Raw genomic sequence first — 19,695 nt, forward strand, 5'->3', positions numbered from 1 at the left:
ACAAAAACAAATCACAGCTGGCCGCTTTTAAACACTATCCAACACTTTTTTGGTTATGTTTACGGAGCAAATTATTTTCGGTTTCCACGATTTCAAGTGAATTTTAAGCGAAGTAAATAAAACTTAACCTACTTTTGGCATGGGTCAGGTCCTTTCCATGGTGGCCCGCCGTGCCAATCGCTTCAATGCCGAGAATCGCGCCCATCGCATCCTGGAACGCGAGAAACCCACACCGGCGCCCAAGTTCGACTCCAATTTGAGGGACATGGAACGTACCTTGGAATGTGAGTGGACTGTGAGAAAACAAAGGATTCTTCAACACTCTTTAATGCTCTACCCCCTACAGTGGATCCCAAGTTCGTGGACAAGCTGAACCTGAAGGACTCCAGCTTGGACGGGCGATTGAAAGACGTTTATGTAACCTCGCAGGATCGATTTGTGGGTTAAGGCTAGTGGGAGCTATGTGGACAAATACTGATCTGTATTCTAAATTCCCTAGATCAAGCGGGTCCAAGACCGCCAGGCTGCGGAGACTGCAGCGGATCAGGCGGAGAAGAGAGCTCTGCCCCTGGAGCGTAAAACGCCGGATGATTTCGAATACGGATATTTGGAGCCCACGCGCATCACCCCCGGGCACTGCACGCTTCGGCAAGCGCTCAAGTTCATCAATGACCACCAGTTGGATCCGGAATCCTGGCCGGCCAGGAAGATAGCCAATGAATACAAGCTTAAGGAGCCGCTTGTTGGTGAGATAACCTGGAAAGATAGCCCCCAAACATCCCAAACTAAGCTTTTCTCTTACAGAAAACATCCTTCACTACTTTAAAACGTTTAATATGTACATACCCGATCAGAAGTACAAGGACACGTTGCTGACACAAGCTACGCAGCCTCTTCTGAGGGTTAAATCCAACCCGGAGGGTAATCCGTAAATAAAGCACTCTTGTTATTTTGTTTTAAACCTACGCTTTATTGTACGAAACGAGAATCACACAATCGCATTGGGCGGACAGAAGTATATGTTCAGGGATTTGTCCTCGGAGGCGGAGGCCACCTTGTCGTTGCCAGGACTATAACGTACGCCCCACACCTGGTCCGAGTGTTCCGCGAACGTGTGAAGGCACTTGCGTTCGGAGGTGTCCCACACTTTCACGGTGCGATCGCTGGAAGAGCTGGCGAAGTGCTTGCCGTCCTCCGAGAAGGACACACACAGCACCCAAGAGGCGTGGCCAGAAAGGGTGCCCACGACATCCGAGTGGGTCCTGTGGAAGAATAGTATGATATCATTAGTAACTAATAGGGCTTTACAACTTTAACTTTCTTTGGCTTTTTAAAACATTTTTGCTTAAAATACTTTCGGGATTAAGACTAAGATTTACTTACACATCATAAAGCTTCATGTGACCATCATCGGAACCTGTGAGCAGCATCTGGGAATTGGGTGAGAAGCAAAGGCTGCGAACGGGCATCGCATGGCCCTCCAGAGTTTGCACCACCTTGCCCGCTGCCACGTCAAAGATGGTAATAATGCCATCGATGGCTCCACTGGCTATGTACTTGCCATCAGGGCTCTGCAATGATACACTGTAAAGCCTAAACAGATTGGGTTTTGATCAGGTAAATCTTACATAGGCAATGCTCAGTGTGTATTTGCCATTCTGCGCATCTAGTGTCTGCTCCGCCTTCCCCGTTTCCACGCTGTACATGGAGATTTTGCCGTCATTTAATCCAGATATCACGTATTTGTTGCAGGGCGAGAATCCAACCGTCCAGAGATCAACGGGACCAAAGGTAAGCAGGTGTTTCTTATCGCCGGATCGGGCATCCCACAAACACATACTGGAATCCAGCGAACTGCTCGCAATTGCTAAAAGAAGGAAGAGTTTGTTTAAAAGCGATTTTATTTTAAAAAGGATTCTATTGAATATATAAAATGACAATCGACCAACAGATCGAATACTAATGCTGTTAATTAAGAAATCTTAAAACTTACTCTGTCCATCGGAACTGACGGCCACGGACACGACACCCAAGGCATGTCCTTTTAACTGGTGGCGGAGCTTTAAGGTGTTGTCCTCCCGCAGATCCCACACCTTCACCAAGTCGTCCAGGCCTCCGGTGACTATGAAATCCTTAGGACGCGCCTCCTTCTTGTCGAAATCGAAGGGATTCTCCTCCTCCGGCTCCGTGCCAGCATCATCCGGATCCGGATCGGCAGTGTCGCGGCCCCAGGTGCAGGCCCACAGCGCATTGTCGTGCGCGTTTTCCTCCTTGTGCAGCAGCGAAAACTGACGGAGAATTGTGCGTTGAGGAAATGCCACATTTGATTCTATGTAAACTTACCATTCCAAAGAAAAAGCCGGAAAAATATTTATTTTCGGAAAGAGTGCTCAAAAGAGATGGGAGAACTAGCGCGGCTATCGATAACAGTAATGAAAATAGTGTTGGGAAAGATTAGAGTAGGTGAAAACAAAACTTTAACTGCTCTCTTGAAATATTTATCCACAGAAATATCAATGCCCATATATAATTAATATTTATAATAATTAATGATTATTAAACAAAACTAAATTCACCTTAATTTTATCTCAACTTGTTTAATTGAATTTAAAACCAAATATAGACTTTGGTATATTTTACAACCTGGCATAACCCCATTCTTCCGCTACGGCCACTCTGATGGTATCTTGCCTCGGCCCGGAGGTGGTCACACTGTTTCCACCCGTCGACTACCGAGGAACGAACGTCGCGTTTTAAAAAACAAATCATCAAACGACTCGGACGCGAAATCTAAGCGACTGGCGAAAAAGTGTAAGTGACGGGTGTTTCAAGTGGTACCATAGAGTCTGCCCCACAGTGCGACAATGCTCGGATCTACCAGTGCGGTTATATAATGTGGATTTAGTGCATAGGACTCCGCCGCCGATACCAAAAAACCAAAAACAAAGAAACGGACCAACGCGTGTTCTGTATTTCAGTTGGGTTCTCTCTTTTTTCCGCTGTCGCCGCCGCCGTGAATCGAATATGTATTTTCCTCTATGGATCCGCGTGTCTGGAATATATTAATAAACATTCACAGTAAAGCCTCGTTTGCGCGTATGTGTGCGTGGGGGCGGGTGTATGTCGAATGTGTGGTTGTGCAGCAGCAAATTATTTATCTCCCATATCATATCTTTTGACGAAATCGAAAAGCGAATGATTCATTTCTGAGGCAGCAGGACTCGGCTATTTGTGCACTAAACCGAAATAAAACAGAGAAATACACATATGTACATATGCGCTGCACTTTCCATGAGTTTTTCGTGGTGTGTTTGTTTTATTGATTCCCATTTTCACATTCCCCCCACCCCTGTCTTCCACCCAGTTTCTCCTCTTCTCTCCAAAAGACATCTATATTCGCGCCTGCCCCCACAACTTCGTTTCCGATTTGGTGTAAACAATAACGGCAACCGGTTTTCGCGTGCAACTTTATCTCTCTAATATCGTCTTTCCTCTTATTCTTCTTCTCTTCCTCTTGTTTTTTTCGATTATAATCGCAATTTGCCGTTTCCAAAATGATATATGCAAACCCCTTTGAATAAATCAAACAGTTCCAGTTTAGTCTGTAAATTATCAAGGTGAGTTTTAAGACGATGATCAATAATGGTGTATTATAGTGCCCAGGATATTTGCATGTTTATGTAATCGTATCTAAATTTTATGTTAATTTATCTCACATATGGCAGAAGAAATAGTTCTAGAGCTTTGTATTCATGCGCTCAGAAATTGCTAGTTTTTATGCTTCAAAGTTGATAATTTTGAACTTAGTTTTAAAAAATTTCGAATTGTAATATATTGCTTTGTTTGCCGTTTTGGAAGTGGTCTCAATGTCCTTATGTCTTAAATTTTAAAATAATTTGTTATACAAAAAAAATGTGCAGTCAAAAAGTTCAAAAATCCTCCTAAGCTCAGTTTTCTATCCATAGTTTTTCTGCCAACCCATCACGGTTGCTCTTAGCCTTCGCACTAATGTGACTGGAGGATTAGAATAAATGTTTACCCTTAAGAGGTGCTCGAGAAGCGCCCAAACAAAAAAAGAATGGAAAAACTAGACCATAAACATAAATGCATTTCACAGCTGCCATTAGTGCACAACTTTTCACAATCGGCCAGAAAAACCGGCGCAAAAACCAAGTACGACAAAATGGAAATCCAGGGCAGGCGCAAAAAGAAAATGAAACAGTGGAAAAAGCGGAAAAAGCCAAAGCCCATGCGAAATGCACTCGGAAAATGGATGAAAAACCAAAGTTATTAGTTGAGGTGGGAAAAGCGGCGCTGAGATCGGGGGAATTGCGAAGTCAAGTGTGGAAAAGCGCTCGCTGGGAAAAGCGTGACAAAGTCAAAAGCAAGGGGCGAAATTGGAGCAATTTGAGACTGTGTGATATGACATCATTGCAAGGGGCGTGTCAGGGGGCGGGGGGCACCGAAGTTTTCCAAAAAAATGAGAGCCAAGCAAGAAAGCGGCTGGCAGGGAAAATTATTGTCGCGCCAGCAAAAAGCGGTCACAAAGATTGGATGCATCAACCTTGACATTATTTCAAAGAAATTACAAGAAACTTCCATCTGCCAAGCGAATCAAATGGGTAAAAGTTGGATTTATTTATTGGCGAACACAACAAAGTTATTTTAAAACGATCGGTTTCGGTTTACGATTAATTGGTCCCAGTTTGACTGCACTTGGTGATTTCCAATTCTTGTACAACCTTTATATCTCTGCTGTTTTTTCTATATCTTAACTTCTTATCAAAGAAAATGCATTCTTAATTTGTAACTTTTTTTTTTTGTAAAGTTATGTTCTATTGTACGGGCAATCCAGTCCTTAAAAGGGAATTGACTCCCAAGAGGCTTGATGGAATTTACGAAGAGAGTCGCACGAACGTCCTCTGATAACAATATCGCCGGAATAATCGCCATTCGTTGAACCCCATCAGAATGTAGGAGCATTGACTCGCAAGATCGCGTTCTGCTGCCGGGGCCATTTCTTTACACCAATCAAAGCGACCAAGAAAAGACCAAGACGATGGCGTCAAGTCATGACATTGCACTGGCAAAAGCACCAGAACAATGGAAAAGCACTCTTTGGATTCCAGTAGAAAGCAAATGCCGCCCTTAACTTTTTGCTTGACTGCATAAATATTTCTGGCCCGATCACAGAGTCCAAATAGTATTTAAATCCAAAGATAAGATAGTAGGCAGTCCACTTCTATTTTTAAGAAAATGGTTTAAGTGTGTGTCTTTTGTCATTTCCTCGAGCTGTTATTTTCAGACTTAGCCCAGGGAAGCATCTAATTAGGGCTCTAATTGGGGCCTTGTTTTTTAAGGGGCACGTGTAAAGTGTGACATTTGTTATGTGTGTGCTTTGTGTGAAATATTTTCATTAGCTGTTTCGCTTTGGGGCCGTATTTATGGACTTTGGTTCTCAAGAGGCGTTAATGGCGTTTGGGTTGATGGTTATAGCAATGGTCATTAGCATATGTTGTAACTGGTTTTTTACAAAAATGTGGGATCAGGAAGATATAAGTAATCTCTGTTGGCGCGAAATGTCACTTTCATTCATTAGAGTATTCTGTAATTTAATAATTTATCATTGGTTTCTGTTATGAATCATTACGGTGTTCAACAACAAACACTTTACAACACTCCCATTTTTGAAACCCCTACGCAGCACTTAAACCAACTGCAACGCAGTTGACCTTTGTTTGTGGAATGCCATAAAGTGCAGTTTTATGACCGCAATGTGTTAACAATTGCAAACGAAAGGGCAAGGAATGCAGGGTCTTCCTCATTGGAGAAGCACTTGAAAAACCATTAAACATTACTCCTTTTGAACACGAAACCCGAGGAACTCCCCTATCTGTCTTTCTCCCCCATTAACCCATAAATGGGAAATTGATATTGTCCAGTGTGTTGAGACACTGATAAAATATCAGACAAATTAGATAAAGTTGCGGCCAAGGGCAAGTTTTTTTTTACACGTACTTTTACTTCTATTTCAGTTAGACCCGCTATCGACGAAGCTCTTTTGAAGTCAAAGAGAGCGCGTAAAATTGTTTATCTTTTGCAGAAGGCAGAGTTCAGCATTCAGCTTTTCTTCGCCTATACGATTTCTTTTTTTTGCATTTGCTGTTTATGTGTGTGTTTTTTTTTGTTTTGTTTGTTGGCCTTTCACGTGATAGGCTTTTGTGTGTTTATTAATCGCATTTTTATCGCCACTTTAATAACATATGCCGCGTTGTTGGGAAAATGGGTTTGGTCGGTGGGAGATGGGAGATGGGGAGTTTTTGGGCGTCAATTAGCTGTCGTCTGGGCCAGGCACTTTCACAATTTATCAAAAATACATCATCAAAGTGTCCACATTTCGTTTTCAATACTTTTTATTGTCTTCGTTGTTCTTCTTTCTCCCTCTTACTATTTTTCTTTTTTTTCGGGCAGGAGGAGTTCCATTATTAATTAAAAAGCTGACAGACAGCTCTGTCATCACGATGACCATGACCCAAGTGGGTGAGCTCCTTTGTTGTAATGTGTTGCTTTGTTATTTGCGCATTTTCACACTGCAAAAGTTCGCTGCTCCGATGAATAAGAATTCGCTTGTCTATAATTCATTTGAGACAACTACAACATGCTACTCTTGTTACGCCCGCCTTTGTGCCGGTGTTTGGGTTGTTAATGCGAGCCTCGATTTTCCAGTTTTCAGCCAGTCAGGCATTAACTTTGCTCATTTACCCACTCGGTTTATTCACTCAGCCACTCACCTGTTCGTTTCATTCATCCATCTATCATTTAATCAGCCCTTTGCTTGCTAGACCAAGTTTAGGAGCCGGCTTGCGAGCTCTTAATATGATTAAGTTTTTACGCTTCGACAGCTTCTAGCACGGCGCACTCGCCGCCTCGACTTATTTATTCTTCCATTTCTAGGGGTTTGCCGTAAACACATATGTTTACAAAAGCTGCGCTATATTTCAAACTAGAAGTTTTTCAATTTCCCAAGAAGTTTACCTTCAAATGGGGCAAGCATTGGGGATTATCCCGAAGCAATACAACTCCGTGTAGGGCAGGGTTCCTTGAATTTCGTGTCCTAATTCAAAGAATTTGTGATGAGGTCATGCTATAAATTGAGTTCGTTAGGCTTTCGACAAGGTGTGAACGAAATTTTTCTCCCTTTTCCAATTGTTTGCACTTATTTTAAAGAAAATAATACATTTAAAACCGAAATTTTTTAACTTACAAACGTAAAAGCTAACTAAACCTTAAGTGCTCTTTGTGCCCTTGTCATTTTTGCTGTGGGAACTGCAAGTGTTTTATTGACTAAACACTTTTCGCGATTTATTGATTTGAATCTCCATGCAAACAGCCAAACAGTCATCCGGATGGCTTGCAATTTCTCAATTGAAATCATCCAAACAAATTGCATTTGCATGCTCTACCCCGGAGTCAAAGCGAAGGCCAATTAATGGCAGTGAACAAAACATTGGCTCTTCAATGCAAATTCAATGTGCTGACAGGCGACAATGTTTGATGGCACCGAGGGAATTGGAGGGGTCATATTGGCCAGTAAACATAAACAGATATTTCTAAATGGAGCTCATGTCATTAGCACATTCACAAATTCGACAGTCGCCGGATGTGCTGCCGTCTAAAACAAAAGCGGGAATGTTCTTGGAAACTCTCGTTGCTTACAGATACATTTGTATCTATAAGTTTGTTCAATTTTAAAGTAATATATTTGTGGTAGTTTAGTCCCAACCACATGATTCACTTTCCTTAATTATGCACAACCGTCAGAGATCGAGAGATTACGTATTTTGGCCATGACTGAGAGCACAAATCTAAGGTTTGAGAAAAAATACTTTTCCACTTGAAAAAATTTCAAGTTATATTTTATTCAAATAAATATTTCTAAACCGTTGAGGATCTTTTTAATTGTACTGTAGTTTGTTATCAGGAAAAAAATCTTATGTTTTTTTTGTTATTATTAATGATGTTTATTTATTATATTTTTAACCAAGTGCTAATTAGTTTAAAACTAATCAATACGTTTTTCCTGTTTCTGTTTTCAGTGAACCAAAACGATAACAAATCATATTCTTCGCCTTCCCGCCACAAATGTTTTCGGCCAGCAAAATAGCTTGCTAAGGTGAGTTGTTCGAAATGTATAATTATAAATTAAATTCATATGCGTATTAGTGTAGATTGGCATATGTCAGTGACTAAGAGCCCCACATTTAATGACTGATAATTGCTGTTGGACAAGAGTTGCCTTCATTTTTGGCTTTAACCATGGCAGGCGATATATTTAGGTAGATTAGATAAGGAGGTAAACAGCTCTATCAGACTGCAATGCAACTGTAGTATATAGAATTGATTTATAGAGGCCAAACAGTTAAAATAAGCAAAAAATTTAGATATTGCAAGTTTTAAATATTCCTAGATAACTTCCGTTTTCGCTGACGGATATTTTGATTGATTGATCAAAGCAATAATTGGCCAACACTTTCCGGCCAATCGCACCTGGATACTCTAAGTTGTGCCCACCTGCACTTGGCTATCAATCTTGGCCAGTCACCTCGACTACCTCATTACCCTGCCTCATGCATTTTTAATTGGCAAATGCTGCTCAACACCCAATGAAAAGTCGTCCGTTATTGGCCAGTGGCCAACTTGAAAAGGGCAAAGTTTATTGGGCCAATAATAAAATCGAATTGGGGGAATGGGCAATCGTCAAGAATCGAGATTCGAAATCGAAACCGGGCAAGAACTATTTTTAATTATCTTGCAGCATTTGGCTTTGACAGTTTCAGTTTCAATTTCTAGCTGCAGTTTTTCAATTTGTTCAAATTGATTGGGGCACCACCCACAGCCCACCCACTTTCCACGGTTGGCGAGTCGCGGGGAAAAAGGAATTCCTAACAAGAAATGAAAATCTAAACATCTCTAACATATTCGATAAACACGAGCCGAAAAATAATGAAAGAGGCAACTTTCATCGGTGGAAAATTTGTGTAAAATTTATTCTACTCGCAGCCGCGCAGCCCCTTTCTTCTTTCGTTTTTTTTCGGCGTCTGCTAATTTTAGCGTGAAGAAAGCTGATTGCATGGGGCATTTGTATTTCGGCTCTTCAATTGCCATTTCATTTATATTTTTAATTACGCAAAGCGATCTAGAGAGAGTTCTCCCTGGCTCGATCTCTCTTTCCACATCAGCTTTTGTGGCTCTTTTATGTGCAATTAATTCTACAATTTGTCACAAAAAAAAACTATTTTAGTGTTTTTACATATTATTTTGTAGTTAAATTTAAGTTTTAGTCGCTGCTGCTGTTTTTATTGCCGGGGATTGTAATTAGCTTCGTGGTGGGTTTATTGAACTGTGTGCTGAGCTCTCCAACAACAAACCAAACAACATACACACAAATCTGACATGTTTATGCGTTCTAAACTATTTACGACCAAAGGTCCCGGCCACAAAAAATATTGATGTTTCCATAGACTTGCCCGGTTTATTGCCATACTGTGGAAATTCTATGGTTCAGGTAGCTCTATGTATTCCCCGTTTTGTTATGCTTAAGCTTGAGGCGAACTGGTTGGCTGATTTAATATGTAACTCGCACCAATCCGTCAATTATTTTGTATAATGAGCTGACTTTGGTTTGCGGCTGGAGCAATTTAAAATCAATTTTATCTGCAAAAACTTGATGATTTATAATTTTAAACATATTGAATATTGTTTTACTGATAGATTGAAATCAATTGCGAATTTTTTTCTTAACGTGTTTTTTGTGAACTTATCAATGCAGTCATGGCAAGTAAAACCATGGTCAAAACTATTTACGATTTACAATTTTCAAACAAATTTATATTGGAGCCACATTTAAAAGTTTCCCTTGTTCTTTACGGTTTCCTTGTATGTACCTCGACAATTAAAATTTTTAAACAATGTAAAACAAACAAATCTATTATCACCTGCGAAAATAAACAACAAGGCGAACGCGATTCAGCGAATACCATTTCCTTATCTATAACATGTGTAGTTTAAATTAATGATCGGCGCCAATTACAAATATACGCAGCTCGTATAGGGGTTCCTTTGCCTTATAAGGCCTGCGGTCCGTCCCACTGTCATTAGTCGCTTATTGAAATCAAGCGGCGCTGATAACAATTTGCGATTGGAAATCGAACTGCGGAAGGTGTTGATGCGATAAGCACGTTCGCATTTGGAGCGGCCAAACCTTGACCAACTAAATTGGGGCTAATGAATCAGCTGATTGATCACGAATCGACTCTCCGATTCATATAAGGTGCTGGAGTCGGTTTCGAAAGGTATTTTCTTTTGGTGCTGCCGCCGCCGCCGCTTCGTTTTTCCAATCGGCAAACGCAAATCCAATTATCAATCGGATCAATTGGAAAGTCGGGGCCAGGCAACCACAGTCCAATAAACGGGGCGTGTCAATGCAATTAAGGATGGCAGAAGGGCGGATCGATTTGGGTTCCGTTAAGGAGAGTAAGCCCCGAAGCTGAATGCACCGAACAAAATTTAATGATCGATTGGGTCTGTTATTTTTAATGAAAATAACTTGATCTTCGCTTATTTGATCAAATATAAATTTTCATGTTAAAGAAACTAAATTGATACTAGAAACCTTGGATTTGGTTTTGAATTTATCAAATGTTCCCAGTCAAAGATATCTTTAAAATCCGTTGAATGATATTGATCTATGAGATTCAGACATAGTACAATTTTCTAAAGAACTTATTATTTGGTTCTATTTTTTCGTGTGTGTTGTTCCCCGAGAAAGTTCTCCCTATAGTTAGCGTTTCCCATCTTTGGATGCTTCGCTGCCGCGTGTTGGGCCTACGAAACAAGTTTATTCCTCTCTCTCTTTATGAGTCTACCCGTCTCTTTCGGTTATTCTGGTTGCGCATGAATCACTTTTTGTTTTGGTCCGACTCTGCTTTGCTCGAAGCTTTGTCTTTTCGAAAGGTAACTAAACTATGTACATTGTACACACAGCGAGGTACTGTTAAAGAGCATCGGGGATCCAGGGACGGGAGTCGTAGAAATTGAGTTTATGACGTTTGCACTTAACCCCCAGTGGAAAACATGGCACAGTTATCATTCGTTAGCTTTCTGCCCAGCAGCGGAAGTATGTCGGTCGAGCGTGAATCGATCCACGCAGCTCGCTCGCCATTCGTCACTAATTCATTCATTCATTCGCCCAGTCAGTAAGTCAGTCAATGGATTCTAATGTTTCTGTATTGTTTTTTTTCTGCTTTTGTTTGCTGCTTGATTGCATTGCCAGCGGATATTGGCAATGCAACTGGGAGAACCGAATAGCACACCCCAAAAACCCACATACTGGCCTAGTCCCGGCCTCTATTCTCTTGAGGATTTGGAAAGAGTCTTTATAATCATAAATTCAATTTCCGTTAAGTTCTGGTGCCTCGGTCAATTTAGATTCAATTTATATGTATGAACGTGAACTTTTTCAATTTTTAGCAAATTAATTAATTCGAATTTTATATTTCAAGTTATTGGTGTTTGACAGCAAGTCCTTAAAAATCTCCAAATTGTAAGCAAACTTTCTAGCTAGCCCAAATTACTCCCACTCTTTATTAACTTTAATTTAATTCACTTTTTAATGGCTTTTTTTTTTTATAAAATTCAATAACCAAAAGCGAAAGAGAATTGAAAATGTGAAACCGTCACTGGTTCACGGTCAACTCGTGCGTCTAATGACAGCCAACGATTTTCTGGCCGCATAATTACGCCGGCGAACACCACAAAAGTAGCAACACAAGTAACCACTGCAAACAACTGTTTCATTTACATTGTGCAGAGTCATGGAATCTGGTCAATGAATCGCACTGAAATAGCAAAAACAAAAGAGAGAAAAAACCGAAATTGCCCAGGGCACGCCAACACACACACATACACACACTCCACGATAACTAAGAAGTCAGCACACGCGATGGTAAATCTTGTATGGAATACTATAAATGCCACGCCCACGCCCGAACAAGGCTTATTATGGCCACATTTATTGACCACAAAGTAGCAGCAAGACAGACGAACAAAAAACTGCCGAATCCAGCACAATTCATGGACCAATGTGGGCAGGTGTCTTGTATCTCAGTGTCTGAGTGTGTGGGTGGCTGGTAAGCGCCAAGAGTTAACCATTATTAACAGTTTATTAAAAACAACTCAAGTGGCCAAGGTAAATAAAAAGCAAAGAGATCAAGCTAAGCTGAAGCACGTGCTGCCACAAATTGGGACAAAAATGAGCACAGCAAAATATAAATAACCATAAAAAGGTAATAAAATAGTAATAATTTAACAGTGTGTAGCAGGTGCACTTATTAAAATTTCCTTAAAATAAAAAATTAAAAATGGAAGTTAAATTTAATTTAAAAATGTTTCGAAACATTCTTGCGAAGTTGTTTTTACTCAAACTTGCAGCATTGTACACCATGTCGTATGAGTAATGTCAAAAAGTTCATAGCTTATAATTGTGGTACCGAAAGTAAAGTTTATTTTTGCAACTCCTCTTTGAAGACTCTTTTCTTAACCTTCCTCGCAAACTTGCAACACTGTACAGCGTGTCGTATGAGTAATGCGAGGCATTTGGAAAGCGAAACTTTGCCACTACAAAGAGCAGCATTCCTGAGCAAATTGCAAATGCTAAGTGAGAGCCATGGCATCTAACAAGATTCTTTAGGCACTCACAAAATGAGAGAGAGAGAGAGAAAGAGAGAGGGAGATGGGTTAGACAGAGTCGGCAATATTTATCGATTTCGTTTTCAGGCAAAACTTGTTGCGCTCAGCTTCGCAAATCAATTACGCAATTTAACTCTCAAGCGATTTTATTTAAATGAAAACATTTTCATGGCAGCCAATTTGATAAGTGGAAAAACGCTCATCAATCAGTCAGTTCAGCGTTCCATCACTCTGTCAAGACACAGAACTTTCCTCAATATTTCATCAAACCGAAAGTTCACTGACTTTGGGCTGTCTTACGAACAAAAAAAAATATGTTTGACCCAAAAAAAGAAACTTGGAAAATGTGCGTTGATGTGCAGTGGAAGTGCCGCGGACTGTCAGAGGAATATACATGTATATACTAAAGTAACAATAACCACACTAAAACATAAAATGCACAGAAACACAAATAACCATGACGTTTTGATAAATTTGTTGTTTATGTGAAAACTATAATTTTTGTAAGATTACAATTTTGATATAAAAATATCAAAATTATCTGCTTAAAGATATACGTAATATAAATAATAAACAAGCAGCAAACCAAAGTTTTATTAACTTCGTTACAGATTGTTAATACGTATTTGACCTGCTAATTTTTATATAGTAATAGTTTTTTTTCCTCTGCATTGATAGCTGTTATGCTGATGGGGATTATGAGGCTGCTGATTAGACGGGCAGACCCGCCAAATGAAATGAAACTTTATCGGATTAAATTTATGACAATTTTATGGCCAGTGGTCAGGGGGTGTGGATTGAATCAGTTACAGTGGGGCAATCAAAATTCCTTTCGGAACGCATGCTGCTTTGGCTGCTGCTGATGATCGTTTGGGCAACTTCCTTGAAGTTTATGGCGTGTTGCATGCCTCGGGCTTCCCGAGGCATGAACAAAAAGTGGAGCCGCTGGGGGAAGCTCTGTTCGATGTATGCCCCACATTATATGGTTCGGCCAGATCTCTGCCAGACCTCGCTGCGTTTTTCATTTCTCCTCTAGAGCTGCTTGACAGCCCGTACCTCTATTCGTTCGTCTCACTGACTGACTGAATGACTGACTGAATGACGGCCTGCCTGTCGTGTGCTCACTCAATTAGCGCTCAGAGGACCGAAACAGCAACTGAAACTATAGCAAAGCGGCAACAGAGGCAAACGCAGCAACAATTGCAGCGGCCCGAGGATTGTGCAAATATTTGCGCGTTAAAACAAACTGCAAATGAAATTGTCTAACAACAGGCCTCGAATATGTTCGAAACGTTCAACAATTGCTGGGCGGCTTCTGCTGCGGGTGATGTTGCTTTTGCTATTGCTTCTGCTCTTGCTGTTGCCTGTTGCAATGAAAATGCCAGCGGACAAAGAAATCGAATCAAAATACCTGCAGCAGCAAAAAATGCTAAAATATAAATAAAATTGAATGTAAAAATAGTTGCAGTTGCACTTTAAAACTGATCGTTTGATTTGGCTCGTTTAATTTAGCTTTCGATTTAGATTGTATTTCATCAGCTCATCTTTTCAGACTGCCGATTGCTCATGCGCCCTGTTGTACACGTTGAATAAAAATGAACCAGAAATTAAAAAGTTTCAAATTTCTGAAAACATTAATTTTGTTCATAAAATATATATGATTGGTATTTAAAACAACTATTATTTTTTATAAACATAGGCATGCCATTTTTTCTCTAAGTGTACCTGGTTAAATAATCACCTAATCGTTTGGCAAATTAGCGACTTAATAGCAAGCATTAATTGGCACATGCACAATTCTGTTGTCATCGCAGAACTCCCAGCAATATGAATTGTTGATATTACTCATACGCCTGGTGTGCGGCTGAGATTTAAAGACAATTCCAAGGAAAACGTTGTAATAAGAAGCGATTAGATAAGCAACCTCATTCGCAATTATATGATGCTCTCAATTAAGTATAAGTCATCGGTGAGCCTTGGCAAATTTTAAGCATAATAAATGAAAAAGGGAAATCTATGTTTTTCTTGGCTTAGCAAACCCACTCTAAAAGTCCGAGAAAATGTGAAAAGCGAAATTTGAAGCGAAATCTGCTAGCCCATTTTCTCATGATCGAATATTCATAGCAGGCAAGTGCCAATTGCTGAGCAAACTAATATCTAAATAGTAATGACGGGGGTGGCGGTAGGGGTGTGCCAACAAACAGGTTTGGCAAACAAATAAACACGCAACTTGCTAAAATACGAGTGCGATTGGCAAGGCGAAATCCCGGCCACTTGACACTTTGTTTGTTTTCATTACCAATAAATGTTTGCGCCCCTTGTAATCGGACTGCGATCAGCGCCCCTGCCACTGCCACACATGGCGATATCGCCTCGCTTTTCCAATGAAAACGCAAGTATCCGAGCCCGACGAGTCCAATTTTGGGTACTCACTTTCCTGTCCGAGCGTTTTCGCATCCGCTGGCCATATGCGATGGGGAATTCACTTGCCAAGCCGACATTTAGCCAAGGATGTTTTGCATTGCAATGGCAATTCATCAACACCAACAGATTTGTCATGCGGCAGACGCATAATTAAATACTTTCACCTGTGCGCCAGCCACCCGGTACACCTGCAGCCAACTCAGGTGCAGATACATTTTCATGGCCAACCCGCAAGTTGGCGGTGCCAATGCACTAAAAATAGGCGCATTGCCTTTGCAAGAGACACATTTTCCTAATAGCCGCACTTCACGCACGCCCAAAGAGACATCAAATAGCATAAAGTCAGGGACAGGTAACGTCGAGGTGGCCAGGAGTAAATCGTACTGGGAACGATGCGTGAAAATTACAATTTCCCACCTAGGGCCTTGGCACTTATGCTTATTCTTTGCCTTTGCCGACTTTCTGCGTTTTTGGACTAAAAATATCGCCTCGAGTTCCTCGTGTGTAAGTGATCCTGTCATATCTGAATTTACAATGCTTTGTGTCGAGCGGAAACGTATTTTAATTTTGAAAGAATGTTCAGTATCCAGGCAAACTCAAGATTGAACTATTTATCTGTGTAAAAGGTCAATTGAGTTTGGTAAAATTTAATTTCAAGATTTTAGATTTATATCTCTCCATTAAATCTTCTGTCAACATTTTATAAAAACTCGCTTAATTTACAGATATGGTTTTAAGACCAAATCCAGTTTAATGCATTAAGTCATTCACTTTGAAATAGCCAACCGTATTCGTATTCCTTAAACTTTTCAAACAAACTGTATTTGCTTTACGCCCCTACAAAAAAAAGTTTTTAGAACTTGTTTGAGGTCAGAAACGCTTTGAAGAAGCTGCAGTGCCCCATCCTTGAATGGGGTTTATTTAGACGCAGTGTTTACACTAAAAGCGGAGACCCAGCTGTGAGCTGTGTGCATCGAGTGGGCCCGTATCTTTCGGATGGCAGAACTGCAGTGCTGGCAGATACATTTTCTTATTTTCTTGTTATTTTTAAACAAAGTACACGACCCAAACTCTCTGCGTTGGCTGTGGATCTCGATGTGTGTGCTTGTTTATTTTCCGAGGTGCATTTGTTTGTTGGCTCTGCCTTTGTGTATCTCGCAGATACTCAATGGTCGGCTACGGGGTGAAGAGGTCCAGAAAGTTTGATGAGCGGCGAAAAAAGAAAACTGAATATTGTGTTCGACACGGCCCAACATTTGACACAAAAGCCCCGAGCTGCGGCAATGAACTCTGCTCAATGAAAGTGCAATTAAGTGCAGGCAATCGCTAATTACATTTATCGCTCACATGTTAATTATGCTGTGGCGGGGAGAAAATGGGGCAGAGGCTGTCTGTCTGAGCGCTGTGATGATTATGCAGGAGGAGCACCGCCTCGAACTCTCGGGAGGTCAATGATATAACCGATGATTAACTGCCGGCATTGTGGCTGCAGGTTCTCTTTTGTTTTCAGCTTCTCTTGCATCGCAGTGCGGCTAAAGGTCAGGTCACCTATCTATCTTTGATGCTCAGGGCGATGCCATATCTCAGATTGGTCATCTCCAGATACTTTGCTTTGTTTGTTTTTCGCTTGCTTGGTTTATAGCGTGCCATAGACTACCCAGCTTGCAGCTGCTGTATTTTAAACGGGTTAAACTAGCTGATAAATCTCGCGAAATAGTAGAGCCAGTGGATATTACTCACATCCAGTGTATAATGCAAACAGAGATAAACGTAGAATGAAACGGAAAGTAGAGCTCATCTATGTATGACTACTTTATGCTTTGTAAACTGTTTTTGATGCTCTACAGTAAAAATATGAATATTTGCAGTGGATAAACATAAGGGTGATATAATAATTATTTTTAACCTTTTATTGTTCTAATATTTCTGATTTAAAAAAAAAAAATCCGACGACAAACTTCGACAAGACTCGCGTGTGTGTTGTTAGTATTTAACAAATTTTGTTCGCAAATGGGAACCTTTTCAAAGGGCAAGAATGCAAAGTTCTACCTCTCACTTTTCGCCTGGATTATGTAAACGTCTTTTCATATTCGTCAAATGTCTATCAAACTAATGAACATGATAAGCCAAAAAATTTGCATATTTATGTTTAAAATTTGTAAAACAATTCGGGTGTGGCAAAACATATTGTATACAATTTTTGCCCACCAGCACATGTTCGTTTATTGGGCCGAAATACGCCATGCCAAAGCTTCAAGTTATAGGCCAACTTTAAGAGCCACGTTTTCAATATGGGAAAAGTCGGCGGCGCAACTAGTGAAAGCGCTACAACAGCAACATGGCAACGTCTTTGGTCGGCTTGGTTTTCCTTAAGGCTCAAGACTTGGGGCCAACCAGCCTGCAATCATATTTCACCTTAGCCTGGCCAAGAGTTTGCTGCACTTGTCGTGGTCGTGGTTGTTGTTATTATTGTTGCTGCGGCGACTATAGAAATAACTGAACACTTGCCATTGCACACTTGGCCAAGTTTGGCAACTTTTGACGGCTGCTGCGGCAACCAGCGAACCAAACCAGCTAACAACAAAACGAGTTGTGATGTGGCCGTTGTTATTGTTTGCATGCTAGCATTTCTGGCTATTTTTTTATTTTTCCATTGCGCGTCTATCCCCATTGGCAACATTTAATTTCATTCATTGCAGGCAGCGCCAAACGGCAGCCGCCAAAATTGCCAAAACTGCCAAAAAGGAGACGCAAACCTTTTGTTGCCCCTAGTTTTTTAATATCCTTCAGAGGAGTATCTTGAATTTCGCATAAAGTCAATGCCAACTTTTGACAACCTAAATCTAGAAATCTTTTCTTTTCTAATGATATAATATAAGCCAGGCTTTTCCATCTTGACTAATCCATTTTAAGGCTCATATTTTGCATTAAAGTTGATTTGCTAGGCCTTCCCATCTTGACTAATCCAAATTAAAGCTCATAATTTGTATTAAAACTTATTTGCTTTCTGAGCATTTGTTTTTTCCGTAATTCGTTTTGAAAGGGCATTTCCATTTCACTCTCCCAAATGCAATTTTCTCCAATTTTACGTCTATGCGGTTAGGCACGTGATTTTGTGTTTCGGTTTTCTTTTTTTGGCTATTTCCTTTTCGTCTTGTCTCTGGCCTGTTTTGGTTGGGGCTTTCAGCATTTTCCGCTGGGGACCGCGGGTTCGAAGTGTTTTATTCATCGTCAGTCGTCTAGCGTCATCGTCATCGTCTTCGTTTCCACTGAGTTTAATGCCATTTTCGTGCCCGAGCTGTTGCTTTGAATAAATGCCCAGCCGTACGTAGTTTTTGCTATTTGTTGCAGTTTTAACTGCTCGAGAGGCACTGGAGAGTCCAGTGCGAAATTCGCGAGGACGGGGAAGTGGACCGGGGAACCGTGGGGTAAAAGGATGTGGTAATTGCCTTGTGGTAGCCGACGTTACCTAAGCAGGTGTTTACGTCTGCGATTTTGTTTGTTTACCTTGTCTGCTATTGCAATTGAACATGCAATAAATTGTTCTTGCAATCTGTCGTATTCAATCTGTTTTCGGTGTAGACCTTGCCCATATTTTCGCATTTAATTTGCTGCATAAATAGGCCGCAAATCCACTCACTGCGTTTTATTAGAAATAAAGTTGAGAGTGTTTCTTACCATATTAATGGAATTTCTTTCATTGTAATATATAGCACTCTTAACATTTTTATTTTAATTTGGATAAGTGTTATTAATCGTGCTAGTTAAATTTTGTTCAACAATTAAAACATACTTATGTAAAAGTTTTTGAATTATAGGAAAAATGTTTCCAAAAGTGTGTTTTTCACTTCGGTTCTCTATCCCAGATATTATTAAACGATTTTAATCATTTAATATATTTTTTTTTTTGCATATTTCTTTGTCTTGGTGGCCCACGCGACTCACACACAACCTGAAATCCATCATAAGCCGAAAGACATTTAAAAATTGGTTTTCAGTTGTTGTTGTTCTTGGTGCTTTTTGAGATATTTGCACAGCCCACATGATTATAACGAAGGCCCCGATATCTTTAATTGGCCTCAACATTGAAATGTCACACCAGTTGGTAGCATAATTAGAAACAATAAATTTAGCTCTTAGTTATTTTAAATGCATTTGTTTTCAGTTGGATCTAACCGTATCACATTTTCTTTGCTTACAGTTAATGCTGCATATATGACAGGCCCACACGACAACGACAGCGACTGAGACAAGTAAGTTGAGTGTGCAATTAAACCCCGCAAAAAATAGAATATTTATGTAAATTTATATATCCATTTTGTGGTTTATTAAATTTGTTTCTCCACGAGGAGAACTTTGTCCGGGTCTGACCCCAATCCGTGTTGTAATGCAACTGGAGCGGAGTGAGAAGGCGGATTGAGGAGTAGGGCTTGCCCGTCCCAGTTTTGTTTATTTTTTCCTGTGCAGGCGGCATATATTTTTAAATTATTTAAATATGGGTTGAAGTGTTCAGGAAGTGAGTCC

General features: G+C 40.3%; 3 protein-coding genes across 3 annotated transcripts in view; 2 read left to right on the plus strand and 1 right to left on the minus strand.

Moving 5' to 3' along the window:
- The first annotated feature begins 19 nt into the window (after positions 1–19).
- On the plus strand, positions 20–961 carry LOC108135169 (protein NDUFAF4 homolog). The gene is made up of 4 exons (XM_017255793.2): positions 20–284; positions 347–438; positions 500–746; positions 805–961. Exons 1-4 carry the CDS (start codon positions 140–142, stop codon positions 930–932), a joined length of 612 nt encoding a protein of 203 aa, XP_017111282.1. The 5' UTR covers positions 20–139; the 3' UTR covers positions 933–961.
- LOC108135168 (WD repeat-containing protein 61) lies at positions 950–2,416 on the minus strand. The gene is made up of 5 exons (XM_017255792.2): positions 2,344–2,416; positions 1,994–2,288; positions 1,629–1,867; positions 1,384–1,571; positions 950–1,262 (listed from the first exon to the last, which is right to left on the minus strand). Exons 1-5 carry the CDS (start codon positions 2,344–2,346, stop codon positions 989–991), a joined length of 999 nt encoding a protein of 332 aa, XP_017111281.1. The 5' UTR covers positions 2,347–2,416; the 3' UTR covers positions 950–988.
- A 283-nt stretch (positions 2,417–2,699) lies between these two features.
- Positions 2,700–19,695, plus strand: part of LOC108135080 (F-actin-monooxygenase Mical) — a 43,598-nt gene continuing 26,602 nt past the window's right edge. Inside the window, 4 exon segments of the mRNA XM_017255646.2 lie at positions 2,700–2,811; positions 3,591–3,617; positions 8,097–8,173; positions 19,373–19,424. The gene's annotated coding sequence lies outside the window, so the exon portion shown is untranslated.

This window comes from Drosophila elegans, unplaced genomic scaffold, assembly GCF_018152505.1.
Source record: "Drosophila elegans isolate 14027-0461.03 unplaced genomic scaffold, ASM1815250v1 contig_476, whole genome shotgun sequence".
NCBI classification, from domain to species: Eukaryota; Metazoa; Arthropoda; class Insecta; order Diptera; family Drosophilidae; genus Drosophila; species Drosophila elegans.